Genomic DNA, 26516 nt, shown 5'->3' with positions numbered 1-26516 from the left:
GTTTTATATAATATATAGTTTGTAAATTCAATAAAAAATAAAATATTTCTATTTGCAGTACCCTAACATCTCATTTCTCGAAAATCTCGTAGGTAATTCAAAAAACAGTTTCAATATTCAAAATTTTGGAATGCACAAAAGTTAGGTAATATATTAGAATAGTATTACCCATAAAAGTAACATAGATATAGATATATAGTATGTCAAGAAATTATTTATGTAGCTTCGTAAATAATGCAGCAAATTTTGCAATTCCTGAATAAATTTAGTGAGTTAGTTTATGGCACAATTTGGTAAGTGTTAGGCCAAGTATTTGGATTAGTGCAGGAACCCTAACTACAGCTCGTCTATATAGTAAATATATATAGTATTATAGTTGTATATATCTAAAGTATTCGGCACAAGCATAATGCATGATGATGATGCTTGCGCTATCACAAGATCCCAGTTCGAGGATTGGGTTGTAGATGCTCTCGCAATTTCTCTCTCTTCAAAGACTCGTCGTTGCCTGCAGCTTAAGGTACCGCGTTCCATTCTCGGCATCCGCCAGTCGAGCAATGTGATCGGAGGCGGCATAGCAAGTGGTTGCTGTGGGCGTGCCAGGTCGGCTGTTGCCGCTGCAATTGTTGTTGTTGTTGTGCATGCTGCTGCTGTTGCTACTCAGACTAGCATCGCCTCCATTTCCCCCTCCTCCCACACTACGTCTTATGCGCGTGGCACCCCAAATCAACACGACAACCGAGGTGACCAAGATGCCCAGTCCCAGGCCAGGCAGAAAGCTCTTGTTCAGCGAGTCGATGACATCGTAGTTGTGCAGCAATGTTGGTGCCACGGGCTGTGGATGGGTCTGCTGTTGACTGCCCACAATGCTGTTGAACTGTCGCTTGTTCAGCGGATAATCCTCGCCAGCGGCATGCTCTGCCTCCAGCTCATGGGGCGTGTAGTAGGGACGTCGTTGGTGCTGACGCAACGCGGGCATGGAGCCAGGACTGCTAAGTTGCAGCTGCGTGATGTTGGAACAGCCAATGTTGAGCTCTTCCTTGGGTTTCTGCTCTTGAACCATGACCAGACAGAAACGGTAGCTAAGGAGAGTGAAGAAAGGTGAGTAAAGAACGATACAAGAATTTAAAGAGCTTATCACACCTTTCGCCTATGTCTAGTGAGGAGCTGTCGGGCACAATGACGCTCACAGTGTTCTGTCCATTGACGACCTTGCTCTCGCAGTGAATCTGCAAAGTAAGAATGGAAGTTATAGCAAGATAAGAGTCTCACTATCCACTTCAACAACTTACCGGTGAGTTATCGATGAGAATCTCGTTGATGTTCTCTTCCTTGTAGACAAAGATGGCATCGCACATGTAATCCTTTTTGCTCAGATTCAGCAGCCAGGTGAGTATAAGTCCATAATCAGCCGAATAGTGCAACTCATGTAGAATAATCTGTAATTACGCAAGGAATTTAATTAAATAGCTCTATGAATTAAAGACTATTTAATAACTTACCTCTTCAGACAAATCTTTGACGTGAGACGTCGTCTGATTGGGTTTGGCCAGCGTCTCGAGGTGCTCCATAATGTTTACATTGTCCTTCTCCACATTGTCCATATCGCAGGTCAACGTCTCCACCGGCACCTGCAGCAGCGGAGCACCCTCCAAACGCGGTGGCGTCACACAGGAAGCACTCAAGCTGGAGGAGAGTTTAGAAACCTGCAACCACTCGGCAAAGGGGCGAATACTGCAGTCACAGGACAAAGGATTGTCTTGCATCTGCAGGCTCTGCAGTTCATGCGCCCGATCCATGGCATTCCTGGCCACAATGGAGATATCGTTGCCATCCAGTCGCAGTTCACGCAATGAAGGCAACGGTGCTATCAGATCCGAGGTCAAGGCGCGCAGAAAGTTGTGCGTCAGATCCAAGACAGTGAGACGCGTCAGATGCTGCAACGAGGCACTCGAAATGGCCACAATGCCATTGTAACTCAGATCCAGAGTGTCCAGTGCTCCCAGTCCATAGAAGGCATGATCCTGCAGCACATCGACCTGATTGTGACGCAGCGAAAGACTCACGAGTCGCGAGAAATTGGCTAAGGCTTTGTTCTGAATGCTCTTGATCATGTTGCGATTGAGATTCAGATTCTCAAGATTGCGCAGCACCGGCAACGTTTGCTCGCTCAGCGGTCCATTCAAATTGTTGGCCGTGAGATCGAGTTGACGCAACGCGAGACACTGACTCAAGGCCTTCAGACTCTGTGGATAATCACCTAGGCGATTGCCACCCAACTTAAGCACCTCGAGCTTGCGCAGACCGCTGAAAGTGCGCTGAGAAATGCTGGAGATTTGATTGTTGCTCAACTCCAGATACACCAGATTACCCAGGCTCACAAAGTCTGCGGTGCCCAGCGCCTTAATCTTATTGTTGGCCAAATCCAGACGCTCCAAGGCGCCCAGAGTGGAAAGCGCATTCCAGGGCACGCTGAGCAGCGCATTGCCGGGCAAACCCAAAGCCTGCAGCGGTCCTTTGATGCCCAGAAAGGCAGACTTGTGCACACGCTTGATCTCGCCAGAGGAGATGACCAGACCATGTAGCGAGATGCCATCAAAGATCTTGGCATCACTCAGAAAGGTGACATTGCGCAACGAACAGTCGAGCAGAGAGATGGAATAAGGTGAGCTGCGCAGGCGATCGGCGAGTAACTAAATGTAAAGAAAGATTGGGTTTAGTTGGATTATTGAAGTATGCAACTTGTTGCTCACCTGCAACCCGTGCAGATCGATGTTGCAGCGCAGCGTGTGCGGCAAATCGCAGCCACACTCGAGGTCTGCATTGCGAGTGCCCGATATGTTGGGACACTTCCATTCCAGCTGGCCATCGGAGTCGATGGGCAGCGGCAGCGAGGACACCTCCTCGGCCTTTCGCTTCTTGGGTGAGCTCTTGTTGAAGTACTTGCTGCCGGGCAGCTTCGACTTGAGTTTGCTGGGCGTGGCTGCATTGTAGGCGGGCACAGCAGCAGCTGATATAACATAAGCACTGGGCGTGGTCGTCGTTGAAGTTGTCGTTGTTGTTTTCACTGTGGTTGTAGTTGTTGTTGTTGTTGTGGAATCCTCGAGGAGATCCTTAAGTTCATTGGCCGTTGCAAGCGGCAGCAGCACCAAGAGCAGCAGGAGCAAACAACTGTAATGGAAAAGTTTTGCATTGCAGTTTCATGGAAATAAAAATAAAAGAACGCTTAAAGATAGATTTCTAGAAATTGCATTTGGCATTTGTTGTTATTTTGCCAGCAAATCACGACAAGCCAAGTGAATTGCAATTGTGCGTTTTTTTAGGTCAAGCGGCGTTTGACACTCTGACACACAAAAAACAGTTACAGATAGAGATAAAGATACTAGATACGCTGCGCTGATGTGCAAGACAAGACAATTTGCCAATTTAGCGCTTAACGCAATCAAAGGCGTGCGATTTATTGGATACATGCACCACACAAGCAAGCGTGTGAGTGAGTGTGTATCTGTGAGATACTTGTTATCTTTCGGTGGGAAATGCATAAAAGCGAACGACATTCTCAGCCTAACTACGCACATTTCCCAATTTCTTAATTTTTGCGTATGCCAAGTGTGAGATACTTTTATATTTATGGGATACTTGTGTATCTTTTAGTGGGAAATGCTAAAAACAAACAGACATTTCACTAATTCCTAATTTCCAACCATTTCTACTGTAAGAAACTTTTGCAGAAGCATGGAAGCAAATGTCTCTTATCTCAATCTTCAATAGTTTAGTGAACAATTAAGAAGACACATTTGCTTCCATGCTTCTGATTATCTCAATCTTCTATAGTTTAGAAAAAAATGCTTAAGAAGAGACATTTGCTTCCATTTCTTAATTTACACGCATGCCAAATGTTACCTACCTGCAGTAGATACTTTTATATCTATGAGATACTTTTGTATCTTCGAGTGGAAAATGCTTATCTACACACATTTTCGAATTTCATAACTTTCACGCATGTTGTAGTAGGGATGTCGGAAATACATCAAAATATCGATATATCGATATTTTTCAAAAATAGGCGATATTGATATTTTTGAGATGATATTTCCACTGAAAATGTGAGCTGAGATTCTTATGTGACCGTCAGCTTAGTGGTTCCAATAATTTTTATAATTAATAATAAATTAAAAGAAGCTAATGTGGTTACCGCTGAGGGCATCGAAACAAAAGATACCCTTCTAAAAATATCAGAAAAGCGATTAAGTGAGTTGCTGCAGAATAACATACTGATGAAAGCTGTTATGCTTGATCTTAGATTTAAAAAAATATACTTCGATATGCTTCTTCACGAACAAAATGTCACCGATGAAATCATTAAGCAGATGGAAAACAGAAATACTGCCTTCGTCTGAAGGAGAAATGGATTGCGGAGAGCAGGACACGGTCGCATTAAGTGTACAGGAAAGTTTTCTAGATCTTCACAAATATACTATAGAACTCCGAGACTCTGCAGTCTAGAGTTCCGAAAGAAAGGAAAATCAGCTTTTCTTAAGTATGCAATTTTGAAGTTAGGAGGCAAATCCGTTAGCATTCTGGACCTCGAAAATGTCAACTATGCCCATGCTAGCGAAGGTGGCATTAAGTTGCTTAATCATGCCTGGTTTCATCTGAACGATTGGCTTCTGCCATTGGATGTGTAGTCGTAGTCGAATGACAGACCAACATGTAACCGAACGAGTTTTTCTAAAATCGTTAAATACAGATTTGTTTTCTAATTAATAATTAAAAGGATTAAGTACAAATTCCATGAATTAACAATACGATTTTAAAATACTTCATGTATTATATTAAATAAAGTTGAGCTCAATGGGCTGGTCTGTGCTCTTTTCTATTTCAAAGAAAGTAAATAGGAGTTGCTTGAGAGTTGGTATAATATTTATATTTTTTTCTATTCACTTTTTAAGTAAAAAATAGTCTATTGTGATGAAATCAAATACTATATTATACCGTTTTTTTGATTATACATATTCTTAGGCCTATAAAACTACAAAGTTTACAGAAATATGAAACTTTTATTCAAATTTAGCTGAACAGTAAAAAATATCAAAAATACTCGAAATATCGATTTTTTTTTTTGATGTGTGATATTTTTGAAACAGCAAATATCATCAATACGATATTTTTTGAAAATCCAACAACCCAAATTTGTAGCTGTCGGATACTTATGGATCTGAGCGCTGCTTCTGTATCTTTTGTGTCGATCAAGCTGCTTAGCTCCACTAAGTGCATGTGTAACATCGATTTACTGGCCTTGCATTTCCCAATTTCCTAATTTTCAGAACGAATTTCACAGCTTGCAAGCTGAAAGCGAAAGCAAGAGAACAAGAAAAAGAGAGAGAGAGAGAAATACAAGTTATTCATGTGACAACATTGCACAGTTATTGTTGTTGCTGCATGCTAATTGAGTTGTTCCTTTTGTTGCTGTTGTTGTTGGCGATGTATGTCAATTTGTCTGCGGCATAACGAGCTCGTCAGCAAAGAATTGCGTGCGAGGCTTTAAAAACCCCGACTTTCGCAGCTACGCGTGTTTAGTTGTAGTTGGGCAGTTGCTAGGGAAGCGCTTTAGGATTAAAGTGGTCCAGGCAACCAATCCATAGAGTTTAGAAGATAAATTCCTATTTAACTTTTCGAGTAACAACAACGTCCTTGCATTCTGAGCAGATATCCTTGGCATCACAAAAACAAATGGCTCTGCCGCATCACAAGTTCAGCGCCGTTGTCCTGAGCCTCGTCCTGCTGCTGTCGCTGTCGCCATCAGAGACGCAGTCAAAGCTCCTCACACGCTGCCAGCTGGCCAAGGAGCTGTTGCGTCACGACTTCCCGCGCAGCTATCTTTCAAATTGTGCGATTGTTTAATGGCTGTGGAAAATGAGACCAACTAATTTGTGTCTTTTGTGATTCGCAGGGGTTTGTCTCGTGGAATCGGAGAGCGGCAGAAGCACATCAAAGTCAATGCAGCTGCCAAATCAGAGCGTTAGCTACGGCCTCTTCCAGGTAGGTGCATCCATAAATCGCTGGCTTGTAGTGCCATTTATTTATTCCATCCAGCCAATCAACAGATAAACAGTAAGAACTGGTGTCGCAAGGGACGTCGCGGTGGCATATGCAACATCAAATGCGAAGGTGAGTGCAACCAAAATTTGCCTTCAAGGTGTGTGTTTATCTTATGTTTCCCCAGAGTTCCTTAACGATGAGATCTCCGATGATTCGCGTTGCGCAATGCAGATCTTCAATCGTCATGGATTTCAAGCCTGGCCTGGCTGGATGACCAAATGTCGTGGTCGCACATTACCGGATGTCTCACGCTGCTAAGCTGCAACTGCAGTTGCAGTTGAGAACTCGACAAATTTAGTATTTTAGCTGTTAGTTTTAAGTCTCGCTTCATTTGCTTTCCATTGCATTTCAATTCAATTATATAAAACGTTAGGCGTATGTCGTATTTATTTTAAGATTAACTCTGTTCCAGGAATTAGCAAAAAAACAGCGTCTCTCTCTCCCCTCGACTGCAGCAGATAAGGCGACTGATAAGTCAAGTGGGATCAGCCACAGTCACTCAGGTATAACAACGAGTGCTCAACTGGCTGCTTATCACTGAATCGCCAACAACAAACCACAAAAAAAAACAATAAGTACAACACTTTAAAGCGCGGCGCAAACAGTGTGTCAATAAGTACAATCAATTCTCTCTCTCTCTAAAAGTTTCGCTCTTGCTCTTCCTCTCTCTCTCTCGCTGTGTGTGCGATACTTCCTATTTGTTTTTGGGCAGCGCAGCGTAAGAATACTTAAACATTTTAATAATTTTTTAGTAGCTGAGTTGTGGCCCACAGCGTCGCACATGTGGAGCGCCAGCAGCTCACATTGAAATCGCTCGCAAGCTCGAATACAAAAGAAGATACAGATACAGGTACACATACAGATACAGATACATTTCGTACTCGACTCGCTAAACGTGAATAAACTAGTTATTATTGTTGTCGTTGTTGTTGTTGATATTATTATTATTATCATTACTGCTGTTTTTGGCGTCGCTCGCGTGCATTGTGCTCAGTTAATTAACAAAAGGTAAACATTGTAATTACTTTGTAATTAAGTCGAAAAGTTCATAAAACAATACAATATCAAAAAAAAAAACAAAAAACAAAAAAAAACCGAAATACTATTGCCCAAAATTCGCTGGAGCTGTCGACACATTCGCTGAATACTCAATTTCTTTGAGAGGAAATAAATAAATTATTATGCATAGCACATTCGAGTATTGTTTCAACAACTCCCATCGAACCATTCATCCATCCATCGTGAGCTGAGCTCACCCAAAATGATGTTGTTTTCTCTGCAATTTAACATTAATTAAAACGAATTCTTCTCATGCCTTTTTTTAACGACTATCTTTATCTTCGCGTACACTTTGTTCTAACAATTTCGACTTTTGGCAGATAGCAAAAGTGATGTGAAGTATTCCGAGATACCAACAACAAAGTTTCTTAGTTCCCTCTTCTATTTGTTTTTCCCCCCTCGCAGCAAGTTGAAAGACAAATGTGCTCACTTGTTCTTTTCTATTGTGCGACGCTTTGTTTACAGTGAACAACAGAGCATTGAGAGAACTTGAGAGAAGAATAGCATAAATTATTATTGTTGCTTGAGGTATAATCATTATTGTTATTAAAATTACATTTATTGTTAATAAACTGTGCTTAACAATTGACCAACATTAATCAATAAATATGAAAGGGAAACATCTTTACTATTCAAAGATTATTTATGTAAGTCTTGTAAATTATTGGAATTAGCTGAGTGCTTATGATAATTACTCTTTTTTTTTGTAGTATTTCATCATCAATGTGCAACGTCATTTTCTTCTGCAAATATCCAAGATTAGATATCATCATGAAGGGAAAGTAAAATAGATAGAGAGATAGAGTCTTTGACAACGCAAGTGACAACGCATTTAAGCTCATTGACTATTCGTGTATAAGCACAATGAATGCCCTTTGCTTAATTAGATTTACCGCACACGAATACCTAGAATTAATTAATTTATCATAAATTTCTAATTTACATTTTAAATACATGCAACGCCGTAAATTTAGCACCAGGTATTGAAGCACGCAAATATAAAACAGCTAATGAATATAATTTAAAATCAAAATAAATTATTTTTAACTTGATTTCTAAATAAGTACTTTTCCGTGGCAATCAGTTGTGTTTAAAATAGCATGTTTAACGATTGAATTATTTATTTAAAAACGTATGAAACAGACTTTTTAATTTTATTGAAATGTAATCAATCGATTTAAAAGTTGTATATAATATTTATTATTTTTATTAAAAAGTATTTAATAGATTAAAAAGAGGACTTTTTTAAAACCTTGTAAAGTTTTATACTATATCTGTTATTTGAAAAAGTAATTAATGGATTGATTGCAATAGATTGAAAAGGAAAATTTGTTTAAAACGTAGTCAACGTAATACAATATTTCTATATGCAAATTTTATTGCCTTTTTTACCCATGCATAATATCATTGGTCATACATTAATTTCTGAAGTTACCTATAATATTCATTTATTTATTCAACTTTATTCAACTCAGTCATGCTGCTGCCGGACATGTCGAATAAATCTAAAGTGCGTTTCTTGATTGTGCTTGGAGTCTTGGCGTTGATACTGTGTGGATCAGAGGTTGAGTCCAAGAAGTACATGAGATGCGAGCTGACCCGAGTGATGGTCGAAAACTACAGGTTCCAAAAGACACTAATGTCAAACTGTAAGTCATTATACATAAGCATAAGCTACAATTAACTAATATTGTAATTTCAAGGGATTTGCTTAATTGAGCATGAGAGCAACTTGGATACAAATAAAGTGACACGGAATACTAACAATAGCAAAAACTACGGACTGTTCCAAATCAACAGCAAGGATTATTGTGCAGAGGGACGTAAGGGAGGAGTGTGCAACATGAAATGCGAAGGTAAATTTGTAATTAATTAAAAATATTGAATTTTAAATTTGTATTTAATTGATTTTTTTTCACTTTCCTTTAGATCTATCTAATGATGATATTTCTGATGACATTGCCTGTGCAAAGACAATCCAAGAACGCGATGGCTTTAAATACTGGAAAGGCTGGAGTCGGTATTGCCGAAACACCCAAAACTTGCCCAACTTGGATGTTACCTGCAAACTGAGCTCGCTTTCTTCGGCTTATCGCAGTCCCAATGCCTATTAAAGCTTTTTAAAAGAGCTTATAGAACAGCTGAATTACTTAAACATTAGCTTGTAGAAAAGGAATTTAAATAAAATGAAATGACTATAAATATCAAGTATACGACAATTTCATGTCTCTGGCATATATGGTATAAAAAAGTAGTCTATTCACATTCAATTTTAAAATACACATACACATTAATGAAACCCATTGAATTAAATTTTATCTAGTAGTCGCTTTTGATAATAATATACTGTTATAAGCAAAAATAAGTTTTCATGCGTATACATACATACGTACATATGTTATGTATATGAAAATTTAAAATATCACAATTTAATTGAAATATTCTTTTCTTAATTTAAAATCTTAAATTGATTTTATTTTAATTCAATCTAATCATATGAATCATATAATTTTCATTTTAATAATATAGGTTTAATTGTCCGGTTATTTAAACCAGTTGATCTTTTAGAAACATTAAATTATAGGAAGAATTAGTTATATATTAATTTAAATTGTGTAATAAAAGCTTTAGATCGTGCAATGAATAAGCCACGTTATTCCAGAGATAAAGTTAGGCGTTATTGTGATAATAATGAAGCACAAATTTGACATTCGTATAATTTACGTTGACAAATATTGCCATATAGACGAGAGTTTAAATAGAGAACGCCCTAAAATTCGCTCAGATCTCTGCATCACTTCGTTGTGTATGTTTTATGAGTATTTACGTGCCGTAACTTTGGCACCACGCCCACGCCTTTTTATTGAGCTCTGTGGCACATGGGAAGCTTCAGCTTGTGGGCGTTATTAGAGTTTTTCTCCTTTTTTTAGAGCTGTTGAAACGCCTCGGCATTTAAAGTCGTAACAAACACTGGCGACATCGAGTACGAAGCGAGCATCTGCATGAGATTTAGACTGTGCAGACTGTAGACTCCTAGACGAGACTCATGCTGTGTTGTTGTTATGGTTGTTGTTGTCAGCTGGTTGCAAGGGCGTAGGGCAACCTACGGATTTGGGTCTAATGAAATGCAGTTTGCTGTAGGTAACAAGAAAAAAACAAAAAACAGTTTCATTGACATGGGCAACAAACTGGAGGATGATCTGGGCTGGGTTCTTTGAACTACTTTAGAAGATTGTGCCTTCACTTTTGTAATTGATAGCCAATTCTATGTGCTGCTGTTAATGTTGCAGTAGTTGTTGTTGTTTAAGGTAATGCAAAACCAGCTTATACAATTCCTGGTAATGTCTACAATATCATTTGCATTTCCGTTGCAACCAAAAGCGGCGTTTCCGCTTTTAGCTGCCACCACCGCTCACACAACAATCAAAAGAGAAACAATGAACAAAATCTCGACGTTCTTTCATTATGCCACATGCCGCAGGGCAGCATGGAAGCGTGCAACAGCCACAGCCACAACAACAACAATAACAATAACTGTGGGCAACAGGTGAAGCAGCTACAAATGAAACTCAAAAATCAGAGCGTAACTACAAATTACAATGCGCAATGCCTGTTGTTGTTCCATTAGAATGCGTTTTGCATATGTACGTGGTCAAAATAAATCACACTGGCCACAGCAGCAACATCAACAACAACAACCATAACAACAACAGCAATTGTTGTTGTTGCGTACATTGCCTATTTGGTCAAAAAGGCACAACAACAACATCCTCTGCACACTTGTTATATAGCCATCTCTTTTTAACTTGGTCGCATTTCAAATGCAGCTCAGCTGTCGCTCATCTGCCTCTTCTTCTTTTGCTTGTGCTCCGCCTGTTGTCACGCTACTTTGGCCACACAACAAACAACGTAATGTTCGAAACGTTTCAGTGCGTTTAATTTCCGTTGTCGCTGTCGTTGTTGTTGTTGCTGTTGTTGTCGCTGTTTTGGTCACTGTCTCTGCCCAGCTAATTATGCATAAAATGCATTGACAACAACAATGCAATAATCAAAGCACAACAACAACAATGATCCTAGCTTACTCAGCTGAGTCAGCAAGTGCTAATCGCATGTGTCTATATTTTGATATGCATGCTTGGTCACACTGTCCAAGAACACAACAAAGCTTTTGCGTAGACCGCGTCAAAGGAAACGTTGTGCATGAATGATATTTTTGCAGTCTGTTGTAAATGCCAACTTGTTAGCTTATGACCGTCGATATACGAGCTTAGTTCTGCTTTTAGCACTCGCTCGCTAATCCCCACGGAGAGCCACCAACACATCTCAAGTGAGACGCGACGCCAGCAGCATTGGCAGTATTAACATTCCACTGTCGCCGCTTCTCCCACACACAGATTGCAAACTGCACAACATCCAAGTCGAATTGCCAATACACTTCTGATATACAGCTGTGCTTTTAATGCTTGAAAAGTGCAGCTACCCCAATGTAATACACTGCAGCAGCCACAAGCGATGTGTGGGCGCAGTTGTAGCGCCAGCAGAGAAACCCATCCACAGCCACAGAGCCAAAAAAATAAAAAAAAAAACTGGCTGAAATTAAGGCACGTCAACGGAAATAAACCTTTTTTGTAGTTTTTGTTTTTATTTCGCTGTATGAGTCAAAATGTGTTGTTGGTAACGGCATTGCAACGTTTTCTGTGGAATAAGTCGCGGCTGTTGCTGCCTCTTTTTGATTATTGTTGTTGTCGGGTTGCAGACAAGCTCTTGATGATGCTGGCAAAGGCAAAAGCAAAAGCAATGCTCAGATACAGATACAGATACGTATGATAATGATGTTGAAACTTTGAATGGCAACTGGGTGTGAGAATGTGTGTGTGTGTGTGTGAGTGTGTGACTGCGGCACCACACACAACGCACAGCTGACGATCTTTCACTCTCTCCCTATTCCTCTTTCTGCCTCTCTTCCTTTCATTGCTGTCATTAGCAAAACTGATTTAGAATTTCTTATTCAGCTTGCCCCGGCATAACAAGGCAAGATTGACCTGTTGGCCACTGCCTTCTGGCCATCAAAAAGCATTGACAACAAAAGGCGTTGTGGCCACATGCAGCGCCTTCATGCGCATGACGCCCACTGTGCAACAGGCAGCAGCCAATGCCAATGGGCAAACGGAGGCGATAATCGAAGCTGTCTCTGGCACCGTCTCCAGCTGTTTAAACTGGCCAAACGATTGGGCAAACTCATAAACTATACCCTGTAAATATTGAGGGTATCAGAAGGCAACTGTGATGCCAAGATACGCTACAATCGATTAGGAATAAATAAATAAATTAACCTTTAAGCGCTAAAGCAATGAATTTGTAACTTTCAATTAGGATTACATTATTACTTTTTCATACAGACCAATACTAAAAAAGTTTTTATCTTAATAAAATAGTCTTGAGTAGTATTTTATATTTTCTGCAAATCTTTAACTTGAAATTAGCAATACTCTATCAATATTGCTTATAAGCATAGGCCAGCCATGTTCCCATATAAAACTCATATTTTTGTATTTCTATATTTATTTCATTTACTTCAACATGAAACATTGAGGCTACAAATTTATAATTTTCGATTAGCAATGCTTTATTAATATTCTTTATAAATAAATTCTAACCAAGGTCTACCAGGCACTCTCACTAAATTAATTAATTTATTTTTTGTTGTCGAAAAAAAAAACAAAACCACATATTTTTGCGCTCCCAAAATGGCCAAAAACAAGCGATAAGCCACCGAACAATTAAAAACGCGTTTTCTGTTACTTTGCCTTCTTTGGATGTGGCAACAATTTCGTATCCAATTGATACGACAACGAATTGTGAATGCTCTGCCATTTCCAATGACATCAATACAAGTGTAAAGTCATAAATTGTGTAATGTTCCTTTAGATTTTTGCCAACCAAACTGTAAAAGTCTCTTAAACGGCTGCGTTTATTGCCACACAGTGCCTATTAAAAGTGAGTGACACTTGCTGGCAAGTTGCAGCAATTTGTTGCAGCTGTTGCGGTGGAACCTGCAGATTGTGTTCCCTCTGCCCACATTGGTATAATGTACATTAGCTAAATACAATTTGCTACTCGTAAATAACGAACAAAAAAACGAATGCTGCAGCAGGCAAATTAGGCAACATGTTGCTAATAATGACAGCAACATGTTGCCGCAAATCGAAAAGGCCAAAGGCTAAATTCAAACATATCAGCGCTTATGTTTGTTGTGTACCATTTTTGGCTCTGCTGCAAATTCAATATCAACCTGTTGCTGTTGGTCTTACTGTTGTTGTTGTTGCTGCTGTTGCTGTTGCATTGTTATCTGTTGGCCAAACGCCAAAGCCGTGTGCCGAAATCGGCAAGCGAAATAAGCTCGAAAGCGCAACGAATTAAAGTTGCCGCAGCCCAAAGCAACAGTGCGGAGCAGGTGAATAGATAAAGTTTATATTTAAGATTTAATTGTATTCATAGCAAAAAAAAGTATTTCATATAACTATGAGAAGGAACATCTAAATGAAACTACAACAAATTTAAAGAGACAACTGTATATTGAAGTAATACTCTTTATATCATTAAAATTGTAAAAAATACGATTTAATGAAATATAAAATAATGATATATTATATAACAGTTGAATTTATGGAGTCGAATTTTAAGATTTCTAATTTCAAATTAGTTTTCTTAAGAAACAAAAAAATAAAGAAATTCCACTGGTTAAGATCCTTAAAATCTCTTTACCTTATCTCTATTCATTTGACCGCTGCTGTATCAAACACTTGTGTGCCGCAAGCTGTTGCCACTGCGGCACGTACATGTGTGTTTCCCGATTATCTCGGCAAGTGTGGCAAACGAAATTTATGCGAAGCGCATGAAAATAGTAAAAGTTGCGACTGAAGCCAGCCAAAGGTCGAGATGTCACGCAACGCAAATAGCGAAGAGGACACACACAACAAACACACACACAGGCGGACACATGGCAGAGTGTCACTTTAAGTGGCAACCACAAAACGAAATGCCGCACGAAGCGAAGCGACGTGCAACAAACAAAAGCCACCGCAATGCCAGCTGCAAAGCAGATCGCTTTGAATGCGAACTTGAGTGAATGAATGAATGTGTGAGAGCTGCACACAGGAAACAGCCGAAAGGGATTTGATTGTTGTGCTCAGCAAGGATGGAATGAGAGCCTGCGTCTTCCTGTGCAGTCGTCGCATTGTGTGGTGGCTGCAGATTAAGACGGAAGCGGATGTTGTCCTTGCGATAAAGCAAAAGCAAACAAAGTCTGATTGAATTACTTAAGCCCAATGAGAACTTAACAAATCTAAATAAATAAATAGTAAATTTCGGGCAGTGTCAAAATAGGAATTACGCGATACGGAACCGTGTCAAAAGCTAAGCCTATTAAGTTGCCGTAAACGAAAGACTTAGGCAACGAACTCGCACGTGCCCAGCAAGGAGTTAGCCGGGTATCTGGTCATGGTCCTTCGTTTAATTAGTTAGTTGGCCAGAAGGCAGGTCTTAATAAGCATCCGTTGCGCTGCATCATAAATTTGACGTTAAATTACTTTTTGAAGGCCAAAGGCAAGAACACAACACAACATTCATATGCAAATGTTGCACACAAATGAAATGCGTTTAACCAAAAACGAAACAGAAATGCAGCAAATAACGAACGCAGCAAAAAGGAGCACAGAAACCAAACCAATTTAATTTAAATGAAATTCCGTTTTCGCCTGGCCCAAAAACCCGATCGAACCGAAGTTCTTTATATTACATTTTGAAAAAGAGAGACCTAAGCTGGGGCGCGTTGGCCACCGTTTGTTGTTATTGTGAGGCATTGTTGTTATTGTAGCAGGTTCTGCAGTCCATAAAATGAATGATTTGGGCAACCTGCTGTAGACAAATCCCGGCTTAAAGTCATTCCAAAAATGGTTTGTTTACCTTTCGGGATTAGCCAACTTGGCCGTCTTTATCGCATTTTGCTTTTGTGCTCTTTGTATGTACTCTGTGTGTATGTGGTGTATTGATTCACTTTGGATTTCTACATTTATTGACTGAACTTATTGCTGGCCTAACAGACCATGGCCAAGAGACTCGACGCCATATAACTTAACTCGTTTTGAATCGACTCAACTTGATTCTTCTCTCAATTGCCGTCACTTATTGGGCATTTTTAATTGTTCAAGTGCTTTTGATTTTATTTTTATTACTTTATATGCAGCCTACCTACACTCGCATACATATGTGTATGTACATATATATTTTTAACTGTAGCTGTGTTCAATTAAAAAGTAATTTGCCTAACAACAAACAGCTTGAAAAGGCAGAGAAACAAGCAGCAACCTCAAAGACGACGACTCCCACACATTTCCGTTTCTCAGCCCACTCTCGAAATAATGTTTACCAATTTTTGTAGCAGCTCAGCGCGTTTTAAATATACAGTTGAAGAGACAGATACAGAAACACGTTTGAAAACTAATTTGCAGCGGCTTGACAATATTGCCCGTCAAGAAATAAATAACGAAACAGCCGCTGAAACAAAAATGCCAAGATAAAGCTAGAAATTAAGATGTAGCTGCAATAATCACAGTGGTAGAAGGCTTACAAAAATGTATGTATGATATCTTTCAAAATGTTCGCAATTTTATATTTTAAGTTGATGTTAGAAACTTGACCCACTTTCGAGCAAAAAAAACTATATAATATGCAAATTTTAGAGCGAGTGAAATCGTATGAAATCGGCAAGTTTTTCTAGGCTTCAAAAGCTTATCAAAATAAGATCATTGTTATAGCAAATCTGAAGTTAATGCTCAAGAACTCGCATGCAAATGTGTGGGTGATAAAAATGCCATAAAGTTTATACAAAGTTCTAGACTACAAAACACCCCCAGTCTATGGATTAAAAGCATAATCATTGCGGTATAAATTTGTTAACAAAGATTGAATATGAGATTATTTGTTCGAAATTCAAATTACTTTGTTGGCCAACGCCTAAAAGAAAACACAATATGCACTCAATGGATAGACATATGTTATATTTATTTAATGCTGAATAATTCATGCGCGGCTGTCAAAAGGCATGAGTGATTTAACATGCCCTACGCCGGAGTGAGTAGCCAGTGTAGCGCAGCTGATGACTGAAAAAAAAATACCAACCCAAGTTCACAGCCCACTCCAATGGCAGAGACGTTGACGATGATGCCGCCAACGCACGTGCATAATGCTAAATCGCCTGTTAATTGCGACATTTCGAAAGTCAACACACACACAGAAAAACAATACTCAAGATTCAAAGTGTGCTTGTTGAGTTCATAAAAAGTCTTTAATTTTGTGTTTTCGTCTGTCAAAATTGATGAAATTTAAAAAACAAATAACAGCGGAAGAAAGCCCATGTCGAATGTCTGCTGTCTTCAATATCCAATTCGTATGCATTTCTGATATCAATTGGATGCCTTTAAATGGCGCTCAATGAGCTGCTTAAGTGGGCGGGGCCAGTTTACGTGGTATTAAGTTGCGTATACGCTGCGGAAATAGATTTGGAATGGACCAGAAATTAAACTTATTGTACGATGTTGCGACGTTCGCTTGACAATGCGGCAAGCATGTCATACAACACACACACACACACACACATACATACAGTGTATGTTAGCCCACACGGAGCGCGTACATCGAGTCAATGTCTCTCTCTCTCTGTCTCTCTCTATGAAAAGCACCGAAAAACCCACACACAAAATGCCAGCAGCCGCTTAACTTGTATGTCAAGAAATTGTTGCTGTTGTTGTTGTTCGCATTGGATGCTGCGGAGGAGTATGCTAAGTGAATGGCTCTAGCTGTAGCTGCTAGTTGTAACTCTTGATCTAGCTTCGTCGAGAAATGTGCTGCGCTCTGACTGTGTTCATTAGCAGAAGAAATCGACACGCCTCCCCGCCCACTGTCGCATAAATAATTTACGCTAATTCCGAAATGCAGAACTCATTCCAGAGACTCCCCAAAATGATGTTGCTGCTGCCAAGTTCTGTTCGATCTGCGTGACATCGATATCGATGTGCAGACTTACTTGATGTTGATTTTATGTGTGTGGCCCGCATAAGTAAAAGAAACGCAAGTGGGCCGCGCGCGCTCCCATTGCCAAATTTGGCAACTTGTTTTGTGGACCAGACCAGCAGCAACAATAACAAAAAAGCAACTACAACGGTGGCAAGTAAGTAGCACAGTTGTATTTCAGTTGCGATGACTTTTCTTTCTTTTGCTTGTTGTTGCTGCTTCGACTGCTGCTGCTGCTGCAAATGATGGCTTATAAATGACGCCCACAGCTTGGGCGCAAACAAAAGACTTAGGCAACGAACTTGCTGCCACAATAGAACAACAACAATAACAACAGCGAGCGTAGTACAAACCAAGCAAGCGGCTAATGAGCACATGTAAAGCAGTAAAAAAAATTATATAAACATTAATTATGTACATTTTGTTTTCTATTTCGTCGTTTTTTGTTTTTATTCCTCTCTCTGTTGTCTTTCGCCCAAAAAAGGAAACGTTGTAGGCGTACAAAATGAAATGAAAATAAAACTGTAATGTGAGTGTTCGAGTGTGTGTGAGTGTGCCTATGTGTGTGTGGAACTGGAGGCACATTCGGTGGGGTCATGCTGTGAAAATTATGAACTATGTTTATGAAATTAGAAAACATAGAAAGGTTGCCAGCAACAACAACAGCAACAACAATGGAAATGGTATCGAATGAACGAGAGAAAGAAAAAAGAAAACAACGACAAAGCGCTAATTGCGCTTAAACTGAATAACTGCCTCAGTGTGTGTGTGCGTGTGCTATGTGTGTGTGTGCGTGAGCTTGTGAGGTGCGTAGGTTGAACAAACTTCTTGCTTGACTCCGTTTGAAGTCATTCAAGCTGTCAGCAGCAACAACAATCACATTACAATTTAACTCTGTCGGTTTAGGTTTTCATTTTCCTGAATATAAACACTCACACGCACACACACACACACACACACACACACACACACACACAGTCGCACACACTTTTGGTAATTTTTGAAAACTTTAACGCATTTTGGATTCGAAATGACAGCAGGGAGTCGCAATAATTGCCGCCGCAACGGAAGTGCGGCTGTCTGACGAAGTTAAATGAGCCCACAACACAGCAACAACACAATACAACAACTGAATAATGACGCAACGCGCATTTAGCTAATATTATTTATTTAAATACAAAAGTGACAAATATTAATGAATGCGAAATTAAGTACAATCAAATACTTCAACTATATACTATATATTCTACGATATATACTGTACAGTATATTCCGCAGCAGAGTATTTATAGTATATGCCAAAAATGATTCACAAATAAGATGATGAAGAAGAAGATGATTATCTTCTTCATTCAAGGATTGCTCCGTTAACATCATTTATTATTCAGTGCAATACCCGAAAGCATGTAAAAATAAATCTATGAATTTTAAGCACATTATTTCAAAGTCAATTTAATATTTTTGTAGTGAAAATCTCATGCGCTTTTATAGTCGCCACAAAGATAAATTATTGAGTGATAGATGAATGACTAATAAAACATATGAATACTGTTCTTCAGTTCAATACAAATTTCTTCTCAATTTATGAAAACTATTTTTCAGAGTATGTATACACAAAAGCTTGATAAAATAAATGTAATATATGTATATTACCTAACAGGCAACTGTCAACTTTAGCAATGACACAAAAATTAGCTAATAAAGCTAATACTTTGCTTATATTTTGTTTAACAACTGCAACAATTCTATTTGGAGCTATTTGTTGCATTTATTCACATATTTTTTAGCTGACACTTGTTGCGCTAAATAAACAAATTAAACCTAAACTTTACGCCCAGCTGTAAACGTACTCAATAATCAATATTATACTCGAAATTGTTTTTGCCATAAAAATGAAATAATTTTTAATAATACACGTATCTGTAGCGAATTGAAGTTCCTTCATATAGCTTTTATAATAATATTCGTTCGCTTAACGCTAATTAAATGAGTTTCAAAGCTAAATTTAACTTTGCGGTCCAAGGCTGAATCAGCAGACGCATCATTAACCAACAATTTGCAATTAGCAAGAATGTTAATCAACCAGAAAACGAAATGATACTATTTATTATACGCTCCAAGATTAAAGATCTTAAAATGCAGATCAGATCTCTGATGTGAGATTTAATCATGTGGGTGGGATCGACAACAATGTTTCTGTAGCTGCTCCATTGTGTTCACAACGTAGCCAATTTAATGGTCTACATTTTAAGTGTCCCACAAAAAAAAAAGAGTAGACCGACAAAACCCGAATAGAAACGCACATAAATAAAAGAAGATAATGTATTTGGCAATAAAATTAGCTCAGTGGCGTTAAAAGTATGGTCGAGACTCACCTCAGTTTGGGCCACATTCTGTCAAGCAGAGCAGACGACGAGGATACACTCATTCCGATGACAGTGATCTGTTTGTTTTGTCGGTCGATTTCGAAGTTATCAGGGTGCGAAACTTAAACAGCAAAGTTTTGTTGTTGATGCGCGGCAATTTATCAGCGAGTGTGACAAACAGAACCGTATTAACTTGGCCCAATGTCTATTGTCTACCTGAGAAACGGTTTCTGCTCCAGAACGTAAGTGCTTATTTAAAATGCGATTAAGATCTTTACGGTGCACTGGCTGAGCCTGGGTCGGTGTCTAGCTCAGAACTAAAACAACAACAATGCACATTTAGTTGACACTGCTGGACATGAACATGACGCACAACCAAACACAAACACACACACACAGAGACACAGTCAAAATTCATTCATGAAAACGTTGTAGAATAATCAAATAACGCATATCAGCAGCAAGCGGACAGCAGACAAAGAGCCGGAAACGGATGCGACGTCGCGTTGTTGATTGTTGCTGCCCTTTGTTGTGTTGTGTGTTTGCTCGACTCGGCAGGATTCTAGCTTGTTGGGGATGATGATGACAGACGACGACGACGACAGCGCGCTCAGGTAGGCGTAACAACACAACTGACGATCGCCGACGGCATTCACAATTTTAGCAAAAATTGTCAAATTAACATTTGCATTTGCATATTCACAAACTGACTTTTTTATTCTTTGCCAATAACAAATGACTGAGGCAGCGAACTTTGCACTGCAGCACACTTCTGTTTACATTGACACAACTGTTGCATGCGGCAGCAACACACACACACATACAGAGAGAGATATAGAGACGGCGAGAAGACGAGCGATTTAACGAGCGCAACAGCAAAGCAGCTGCCACCACACACAACTGAACGCGCCGACGACAAAAACTCGACTGAGCTCAGGTAAACGAGTCTCAATGATTCGTTCATTTTCATTCACAAATACAATCGTTTCGGGTTCTCGTCTGCTTCGTCTGTGTCTTCGTCAACTGCCGCTGAGTCAGGCGTATACAACAGCAACAACAACGATGACCAGTCCAAACGCCTCTGCAATTGTGTGGGCAGCAGCAACAACGACATCGGCAGCAGCAGTCAACAGTCAACAGTTCCAACAGCCAGTCAATTGTACAGACAATTCTATATAGTTAAACTTGCCTTGGCATGCTGAGCCTGCCAAAGATTGCATGCCAGCCATATTTGGCCAAAGCCGCCACAGGAGCGTAACCCAAATACTGTCTGAAAACTAAGGCCAAGATCGTTCAGCATTCAGAGTCTGGTCAGAGCTACAACAAATATTAAAAAAAAAAGAGTTGAAGTTGAGCTGGAAAATAAATAAATCACAGCGAGAAAAAGTTCTCACACTCGCACAGGCAATTGCATGCTGCTGACCGACCGACTGACTGTGTTGGCCATGCTGGTCGTGTTGACCATGTTGACCACACGGTGGCTGTTTGATTTTCCCATATGATGTCTGCCGCAAAACAATTTTCTTTCGTTTTTATACTATATATTTGTATGTGTGTATTTTTCCGTTTATTCTTGAGGCGTGCTAACAGCTAACTAGACTTGCGCGAGAGTAGCGCACATCTTGGGCTACAAATATGGTTAGTGGAAAACGGGTTAGCGCAACGCAGCAACGCATCAACTGTTACTGTTCTGTTGGCTGCCATGATTAGTACTCCGTGCGTATTGTTTGCCGTTTTTCCATAGAAAAAAGTTCAGCATTAAGTGGCACTATTCTCCAGCGTCTCGGTTTTGATGGGCACCAACGAGGGCGGTATATTGAGTGTCTTGCCCGGACAAGCGGCCTCATACTGATGCTTCAGACTCTCCATTTCGTAGATGCACGTGGACAATGCGGTGCGCAGCTCACACAGCAATACCATATCGGAACGTAGCTCATTGAAGGATGTGCATATGTCCTCTGTAGGTGGCGGAGCGGGATCTTTAAAAACAAATAGAGAAAACTCTTTAATAGTTTTGTCTCGTGGTAGTAAACCAACTTGATACGCACCAACTTTGAACTCTTGTATGGCCTGCTCGAGCGCTTTCACCTTGCGTTGTCCTATATTCGCTGGCAGCTTCATTTTTTGCGAACGCAACGAGACCCCAGAGCCGCGCAGATCGGCAAACTTGATGCCACTGCTGCCAATTTCAATGGCATTTACCACAGAGTCCACCTTCGAGGGCCGCGGCGTGTGATGCACCTTTTTCTTGTGCAATTTCTTTTCGTATTTGCGTGTGCTTGGCGTATTAGCCGCATGCTCGTTTTGTTGATCCGCCTGTGAGATTAGCTTTTGCAGATCTTGCGTCTTGCGCTCACGTTCCTTCTTGCGTGCTTCGATCTTCTTCATTTCGTTTATTAGCATTTGCTCCTCCTCCACCTGCTGCGTGGTGCGTTTGAATAGCTTCTCCAGCTGCTCCTTTCGACGGCGCTCATGCTCTGCATCATATACGAATGTTTTCTTCTCGATTGACTGATTCTTTGCCTTGGCAAGCAAAGCAATTACCTCGTAATAGCGCTCCTTGAGCTCTTCCACTGTTTTGGTACCATGCTGTTGGCGATTCCAACGATCCGCCATAACAATGAAGCGCAAGTCAAAGCTGTAAATGTTAAAGACATGCATTAGCGTTCATTAAATTAACTATACTTTATTTTACAGGCCTACCGTCTGGCCAGATCAAAGAGATGATCTGTTTGCACCTTGCTCCAGTGCTGAATATTGTTGCGCAGGTGGGCATTGTACTCGGTCATTGTGTAGCTTGGTATCTCTAATTGTTTGTTGAACTTCGCAAACGGATAGTCCGTGGAATCATCACTGACTCGCTTCCAATGATGAAACACGGCTGCATCGTTGCGTGCCGGATTCGAAAACGGCGCCCATTCCCATTTGCGGACCTTTTTCATGCCCAAACGCGCCTTGTTCTGTTTGTAGCCGGCTCCAATACCCAATGCCGTGTCCGTTGGCAATAGAGGTGGTGCATCCTTCTTGTCCGTGTACAACAGCGCGAACACCTCACGATGCATGCCCTCGGGACGCCGCGAGGCATGTTTGGTGCTGCAGAGACAAAATATTGTGTTATGTTTTTGTTGTTGTGCAAATTTGCATGTTGTGCTTGTTTACTTACCGCTCGAAATTACGTTTTTTTGTCGCGAGAAAGGAGTCCCTTGTTATTTCTGGCGTATTGGCACGCTCAATGTCCAAAATATCACGCACATCAGCCGACATAATTCTTTAATTTTATAATAAAACAAATAATTCGCGAATTCAGTCAGAATTTGTGTACTTCTTGTTGTCAGTGTTCGTTAATGTTTACATTACCAGTGGTGGAAAATCGATAGCGCAATAAACGGAGCTGTGTATGTTATCGATGTATTATGTACTGTAACGAAGTAGCCGTTTATTGCGGCATTTGAGTATAAAAGTATATTTTCGAATGATAACTTACGGTCACACAGTGTTAAAGCAAACAGAAATTCCCACGCTGCTCGCATTCGCGATGTTGTTTTTTTGTCCATCGTGCGGCAATATTTTGATTATTGAAGAGGATACCTCAAGCCACAGATTCACTTGTAACACTTGCCCGTATATATCGAAAATCAATCGCAAGATATCCACCAAAACATTTCCGCGCCTCAAGGTAATTTGCGTTAAAAAAAGCAATGTGATGCAATTTTGTGTAATTGTTGCACTTTTATTTTTCTTGACAGGAAGTTGACCACGTGCTGGGTGGCATTGCGGCCTGGGAGAACGTTGACTCAACGGACGCCGAGTGCCCGGCGTGCTCGCATAAACGTGCCTACTTCATGCAGATTCAAACACGCTCAGCTGATGAGCCGATGACCACATTCTACAAGTGCTGCAATCATCAGTGTGGTCACAACTGGCGCGATTAGAAATACTAATGCGCTATCTACAAACCGTAATCCTCAGACGCCTTTGCGCCCAATCTACCATGAAACCTAAACAACAAGACAGCCCAGCAACAGCGCCCGTAATCTGTCCAGTGGAATCGGTGGATGCCTTAAGGCTGGCCGAACAATGCCTGCATCAGGGCAAGGTTATTGCGTTACCCACAGACACAGTTTATGGATTGGCCTGTGATGCCAACAACGAGGAGGCCATTCAACACATGTACGAGATCAAGGGACGCGATGAGCACAAACCCGTGGCCATTTGTGTCAACAATATTGCTGCACTGCGTCGCTTTGGTCACGCCAGCCACTTGAGTGACGAGCTGCTAACTCGCTTGCTTCCGGGGCCACTGACCATTGTGATTGAGCGTACGCCGCAGCTTAGCAATCGATTCTTGAATCCCAGCACCAGCAAGATTGGCATACGCATCCCGGACTTTAAATTTATTCGCGAACTGTGCGCTAAGTGGCACGAGCAACCACTCGCCTTGACCAGCGCCAATCGATCCAGCGCACCCAGCAGTCTGCAGATCAGTGAGTTCCAAACGCTGTGGCCGCATCTAGGCGCCGTATTCAATGCTGGCCGTATTGGACTGAGCGAGGAGCGGCGACTGGCTTCCACTGTGATCGATTTGGTCACGCCGGGTCGCTATGAGGTAGTGCGTGCCGGCGTAGCGCTCAAAGAGACGCTGGCGGTGCTGCACGAGTTTGGCTACACAGCTAAAAATAAGATACAATAAAGAACTATTGAAATACTAGACAGTTTAAAGCGATGCATTTTTAACAATTGTAACTGGTTCTTGTCTTCGATAAGCACTGGTGGAAATGTCTTTTAAGGTTTGCTTCTAAGCTCAACAAAGAGATCAATTAACAGTATTGCGCGATGAAATATTAAATAATTCATATTAAAGAAATCATTACGTATTTATAAATAATAGACAGATTCGTTAAAACAATGTCTCTACTTTATATCAACGGCATTTACAATTTTGAACATGGTATCTGCTTTCTGTGTTTTAAGATATTAAAATATATGTATGTTGTAGGAATACGCACACACATGCATATACGTATGTATATATGTGCTTACCATATACATACATATATATATATACATGTATATGTGCACAATAACAGCATTCAGTCTACTGGGCGATCAGTTGTAGTAGCTCGCCTTGGCCACCTGAATAGGACGTCGTCGCCTGGGCAGCTCGGTCTTCAATAAACTCCAACGTTCCGGTGGCCAAACAATAGCCACAGCTCTGGCCGACATCAGCCCCAAGGCAACGGGACCGAATGTGTTGCTGTCGAGCGAATGGCCCGTGTGATCGCCCTCTACCCAACAATGTCCATCGGGCACACGTACAATCTCGTGTTTATAGCCTAGAGTGGAGACCACGTCGCCCTGCATGCCCACCACACGCTTAATGATCTTTTGCGCCGGATCCTTGGGAGATATCAATGATATGATGTCGCCACGTTCCACCGGACTATTGTGGATGCCCCAACGCAGCAGGAACACATAATCTCGCTCCTCAGCGACGGGATTTAAAGCGGGTTGCATGGAAGTGCCTATGCGTAAAATTATGAATGAAAGTGTAGTTGATACTTTGCTGTTTTGTACTTACCATCAACGCGGGCCACATAGCCAACGCAGTCAAGGAACGTGATGCCCAGCGGCAAACTGTACAGCAAGGATCTACCAAAGCGACGAAATGCCATGACGGCATGGCTTTGTGGCAGCTACTCTGGGAATGCGCGGGAGGGACCTTCTGGAATTCCTTGTATATATACAAAATCAAGTTGCACGGCTACCACATATATGCACACACATACATATATACATAGACAATCAGCTTTTGATGCGACTTAGTAAGTGAATACATAACATTAAATATATAACAGCTGTTTCCAAACTATTTTGACATTCACATTCATGCGCTGTCAATTGGCTAAAGTTCACAGGGTGTCGCAGACAATTGTACAGGGTGCGACTTGGTTGTTCTCGTATACAAAGTTTATTAAAGTTAAAAGTCAAGTGGTTGACAAAGTGATGATGACAGATTATTACAACTCAAATTCCAGCTATTGTACTATGGTGACAGGTGTGTTTTGATTTTGATTGAATTTTGCAACTGGAACTGGAATGTGTGGATCAATTGCGCCACCATACTCATCAGCATATCAGCAGCCCTCCAACTCACTTGGAATTGGAATATCGTTTTGTATGGCAAATTGCAACAATGCCTTATATTTGTTTTTCCAGTTGTTCACATCCAGGCGTATTTGCTCATTGTCCTCATGCATTTGCTCCAACTCAGTCCATTCATACGATTTTTTCGTTTCCAGCTCATCCTTTTGTTCGATCCGTTTAATTCGACAACTTGCAGCATAGCCACGATTCTTCAGCGTGCGTCGCCTCTGCTTCATACGCACAATTTCCTCACGATTCAGGCCACGCATCTTCAGAGTCCTATTCAGATCTCGCACAGAAATCGTGACGAGTTCATCGTCCGTAATATCGGGAATTGGACATGGCGAAAGTGGTGCCTGTGAACAATGAAAATTGTTAATGTGCCTGATAAATAATTTTCGATAAGTTTTTGTAAAGATTTTTATTGTTTACATACCAAGGATGACTTTCTCTCACGTTTGGCGTCCATTATTCATTAAAAACAATGTTTTACCAATATCAAATCTTGTTTTTATAAATATTTACCAACAAATTGCGTATATTTTTGCGAATTGCCATTCACTATGAACATAAAATCTTGAAATAGTGTGACCACTTAGAAATATTAGGAAAGTCAAAGATTGTATATTTTGGTATTCAATTTGATTGCACACATCGTTGGAAGCCCCAATTTGGGACATCAATTTCATTCGAAATCAAATAATAAATAAACGAAATTGTATAATAATAGACAGTATATTGCCAATAAAGTTTGCTAATAGTATAACTGATTAC

The 26516-nt window shown here is 40.4% G+C and overlaps 8 protein-coding genes across 11 annotated transcripts; 4 read left to right on the top strand and 4 right to left on the bottom strand.

Annotated features, from left to right (window-relative positions):
- Nucleotides 1-37: 37 nt before the first annotated feature.
- Nucleotides 38-20514, bottom strand: LOC117569677 (slit homolog 1 protein). 2 transcript variants are annotated; one of them, XM_034250925.2, is made up of 6 exons: nucleotides 19608-20514; nucleotides 2754-3171; nucleotides 1503-2693; nucleotides 1293-1439; nucleotides 1144-1229; nucleotides 38-1082 (listed from the first exon to the last, which is right to left on the bottom strand). In XM_034250925.2, exons 1-6 carry the CDS (start codon nucleotides 19658-19660, stop codon nucleotides 491-493), a joined length of 2487 nt encoding a protein of 828 aa, XP_034106816.2. In that variant the 5' UTR covers nucleotides 19661-20514; the 3' UTR covers nucleotides 38-490. The 2 variants fall into 2 exon arrangements, with proteins under 2 accessions (XP_034106816.2, XP_034106815.2); XM_034250924.2 differs by lacking the exon at nucleotides 19608-20514 and adding an exon at nucleotides 3908-3984.
- Nucleotides 2568-6474, top strand: LOC117569679 (lysozyme c-1). Of its 2 annotated transcripts, none has more exons than XM_052005707.1 (4): nucleotides 2568-2665; nucleotides 5954-6042; nucleotides 6108-6171; nucleotides 6227-6474. In XM_052005707.1, exons 2-4 carry the CDS (start codon nucleotides 6001-6003, stop codon nucleotides 6358-6360), a joined length of 240 nt encoding a protein of 79 aa, XP_051861667.1. In that variant the 5' UTR covers nucleotides 2568-2665; nucleotides 5954-6000; the 3' UTR covers nucleotides 6361-6474. The 2 variants fall into 2 exon arrangements, with proteins under 2 accessions (XP_051861667.1, XP_034106818.1); XM_034250927.2 differs by lacking the exon at nucleotides 2568-2665 and adding an exon at nucleotides 5576-5890.
- On the top strand, nucleotides 6842-9369 carry LOC117569678 (lysozyme c-1). 2 transcript variants are annotated; one of them, XM_034250926.2, is made up of 4 exons: nucleotides 6842-6952; nucleotides 8637-8810; nucleotides 8865-9017; nucleotides 9091-9369. In XM_034250926.2, the coding sequence occupies exons 2-4, from the start codon at nucleotides 8639-8641 to the stop codon at nucleotides 9273-9275; spliced, it is 510 nt and encodes a 169-aa protein (XP_034106817.1). In that variant the 5' UTR covers nucleotides 6842-6952; nucleotides 8637-8638; the 3' UTR covers nucleotides 9276-9369. The 2 variants fall into 2 exon arrangements, with proteins under 2 accessions (XP_034106817.1, XP_051861666.1); XM_052005706.1 differs by lacking the exon at nucleotides 6842-6952 and adding an exon at nucleotides 6974-7110.
- Nucleotides 20515-21321: 807 nt separating the features above from the next.
- On the bottom strand, nucleotides 21322-22959 carry LOC117568329 (DNA methyltransferase 1-associated protein 1). The gene is made up of 4 exons (XM_034248912.2): nucleotides 22762-22959; nucleotides 22302-22691; nucleotides 21647-22236; nucleotides 21322-21577 (listed from the first exon to the last, which is right to left on the bottom strand). Exons 1-4 carry the CDS (start codon nucleotides 22860-22862, stop codon nucleotides 21357-21359), a joined length of 1302 nt encoding a protein of 433 aa, XP_034104803.1. The 5' UTR covers nucleotides 22863-22959; the 3' UTR covers nucleotides 21322-21356.
- A 119-nt stretch (nucleotides 22960-23078) lies between these two features.
- On the top strand, nucleotides 23079-23530 carry LOC117568334 (DNA-directed RNA polymerase III subunit RPC10). The gene is made up of 2 exons (XM_034248918.2): nucleotides 23079-23274; nucleotides 23345-23530. The coding sequence occupies exons 1-2, from the start codon at nucleotides 23134-23136 to the stop codon at nucleotides 23528-23530; spliced, it is 327 nt and encodes a 108-aa protein (XP_034104809.2). The 5' UTR covers nucleotides 23079-23133.
- Nucleotides 23531-23538: 8 nt separating this feature from the next.
- On the top strand, nucleotides 23539-24306 carry LOC117568331 (threonylcarbamoyl-AMP synthase). The gene has a single exon (XM_034248913.2). The coding sequence runs from the start codon at nucleotides 23539-23541 to the stop codon at nucleotides 24286-24288; it is 750 nt and encodes a 249-aa protein (XP_034104804.1). The 3' UTR covers nucleotides 24289-24306.
- Nucleotides 24307-24495: 189 nt separating this feature from the next.
- Nucleotides 24496-25450, bottom strand: LOC117568332 (mitochondrial inner membrane protease subunit 2). Its single transcript, XM_034248914.2, has 2 exons — nucleotides 25177-25450; nucleotides 24496-25120 (listed from the first exon to the last, which is right to left on the bottom strand). The coding sequence occupies exons 1-2, from the start codon at nucleotides 25268-25270 to the stop codon at nucleotides 24705-24707; spliced, it is 510 nt and encodes a 169-aa protein (XP_034104805.1). The 5' UTR covers nucleotides 25271-25450; the 3' UTR covers nucleotides 24496-24704.
- Nucleotides 25451-25542: 92 nt separating this feature from the next.
- LOC117568333 (transcription factor MafG) lies at nucleotides 25543-26319 on the bottom strand. Its single transcript, XM_034248917.2, has 2 exons — nucleotides 26179-26319; nucleotides 25543-26098 (listed from the first exon to the last, which is right to left on the bottom strand). The coding sequence occupies exons 1-2, from the start codon at nucleotides 26209-26211 to the stop codon at nucleotides 25733-25735; spliced, it is 399 nt and encodes a 132-aa protein (XP_034104808.1). The 5' UTR covers nucleotides 26212-26319; the 3' UTR covers nucleotides 25543-25732.
- Between the last annotated feature and the right edge of the window lie 197 nt (nucleotides 26320-26516).

Source organism: Drosophila albomicans, chromosome 3 (assembly GCF_009650485.2).
Source record: "Drosophila albomicans strain 15112-1751.03 chromosome 3, ASM965048v2, whole genome shotgun sequence".
Lineage (NCBI taxonomy): Eukaryota > Metazoa > Arthropoda > Insecta > Diptera > Drosophilidae > Drosophila > Drosophila albomicans.
This window is presented reverse-complemented; position numbering and strand designations above follow the sequence as displayed.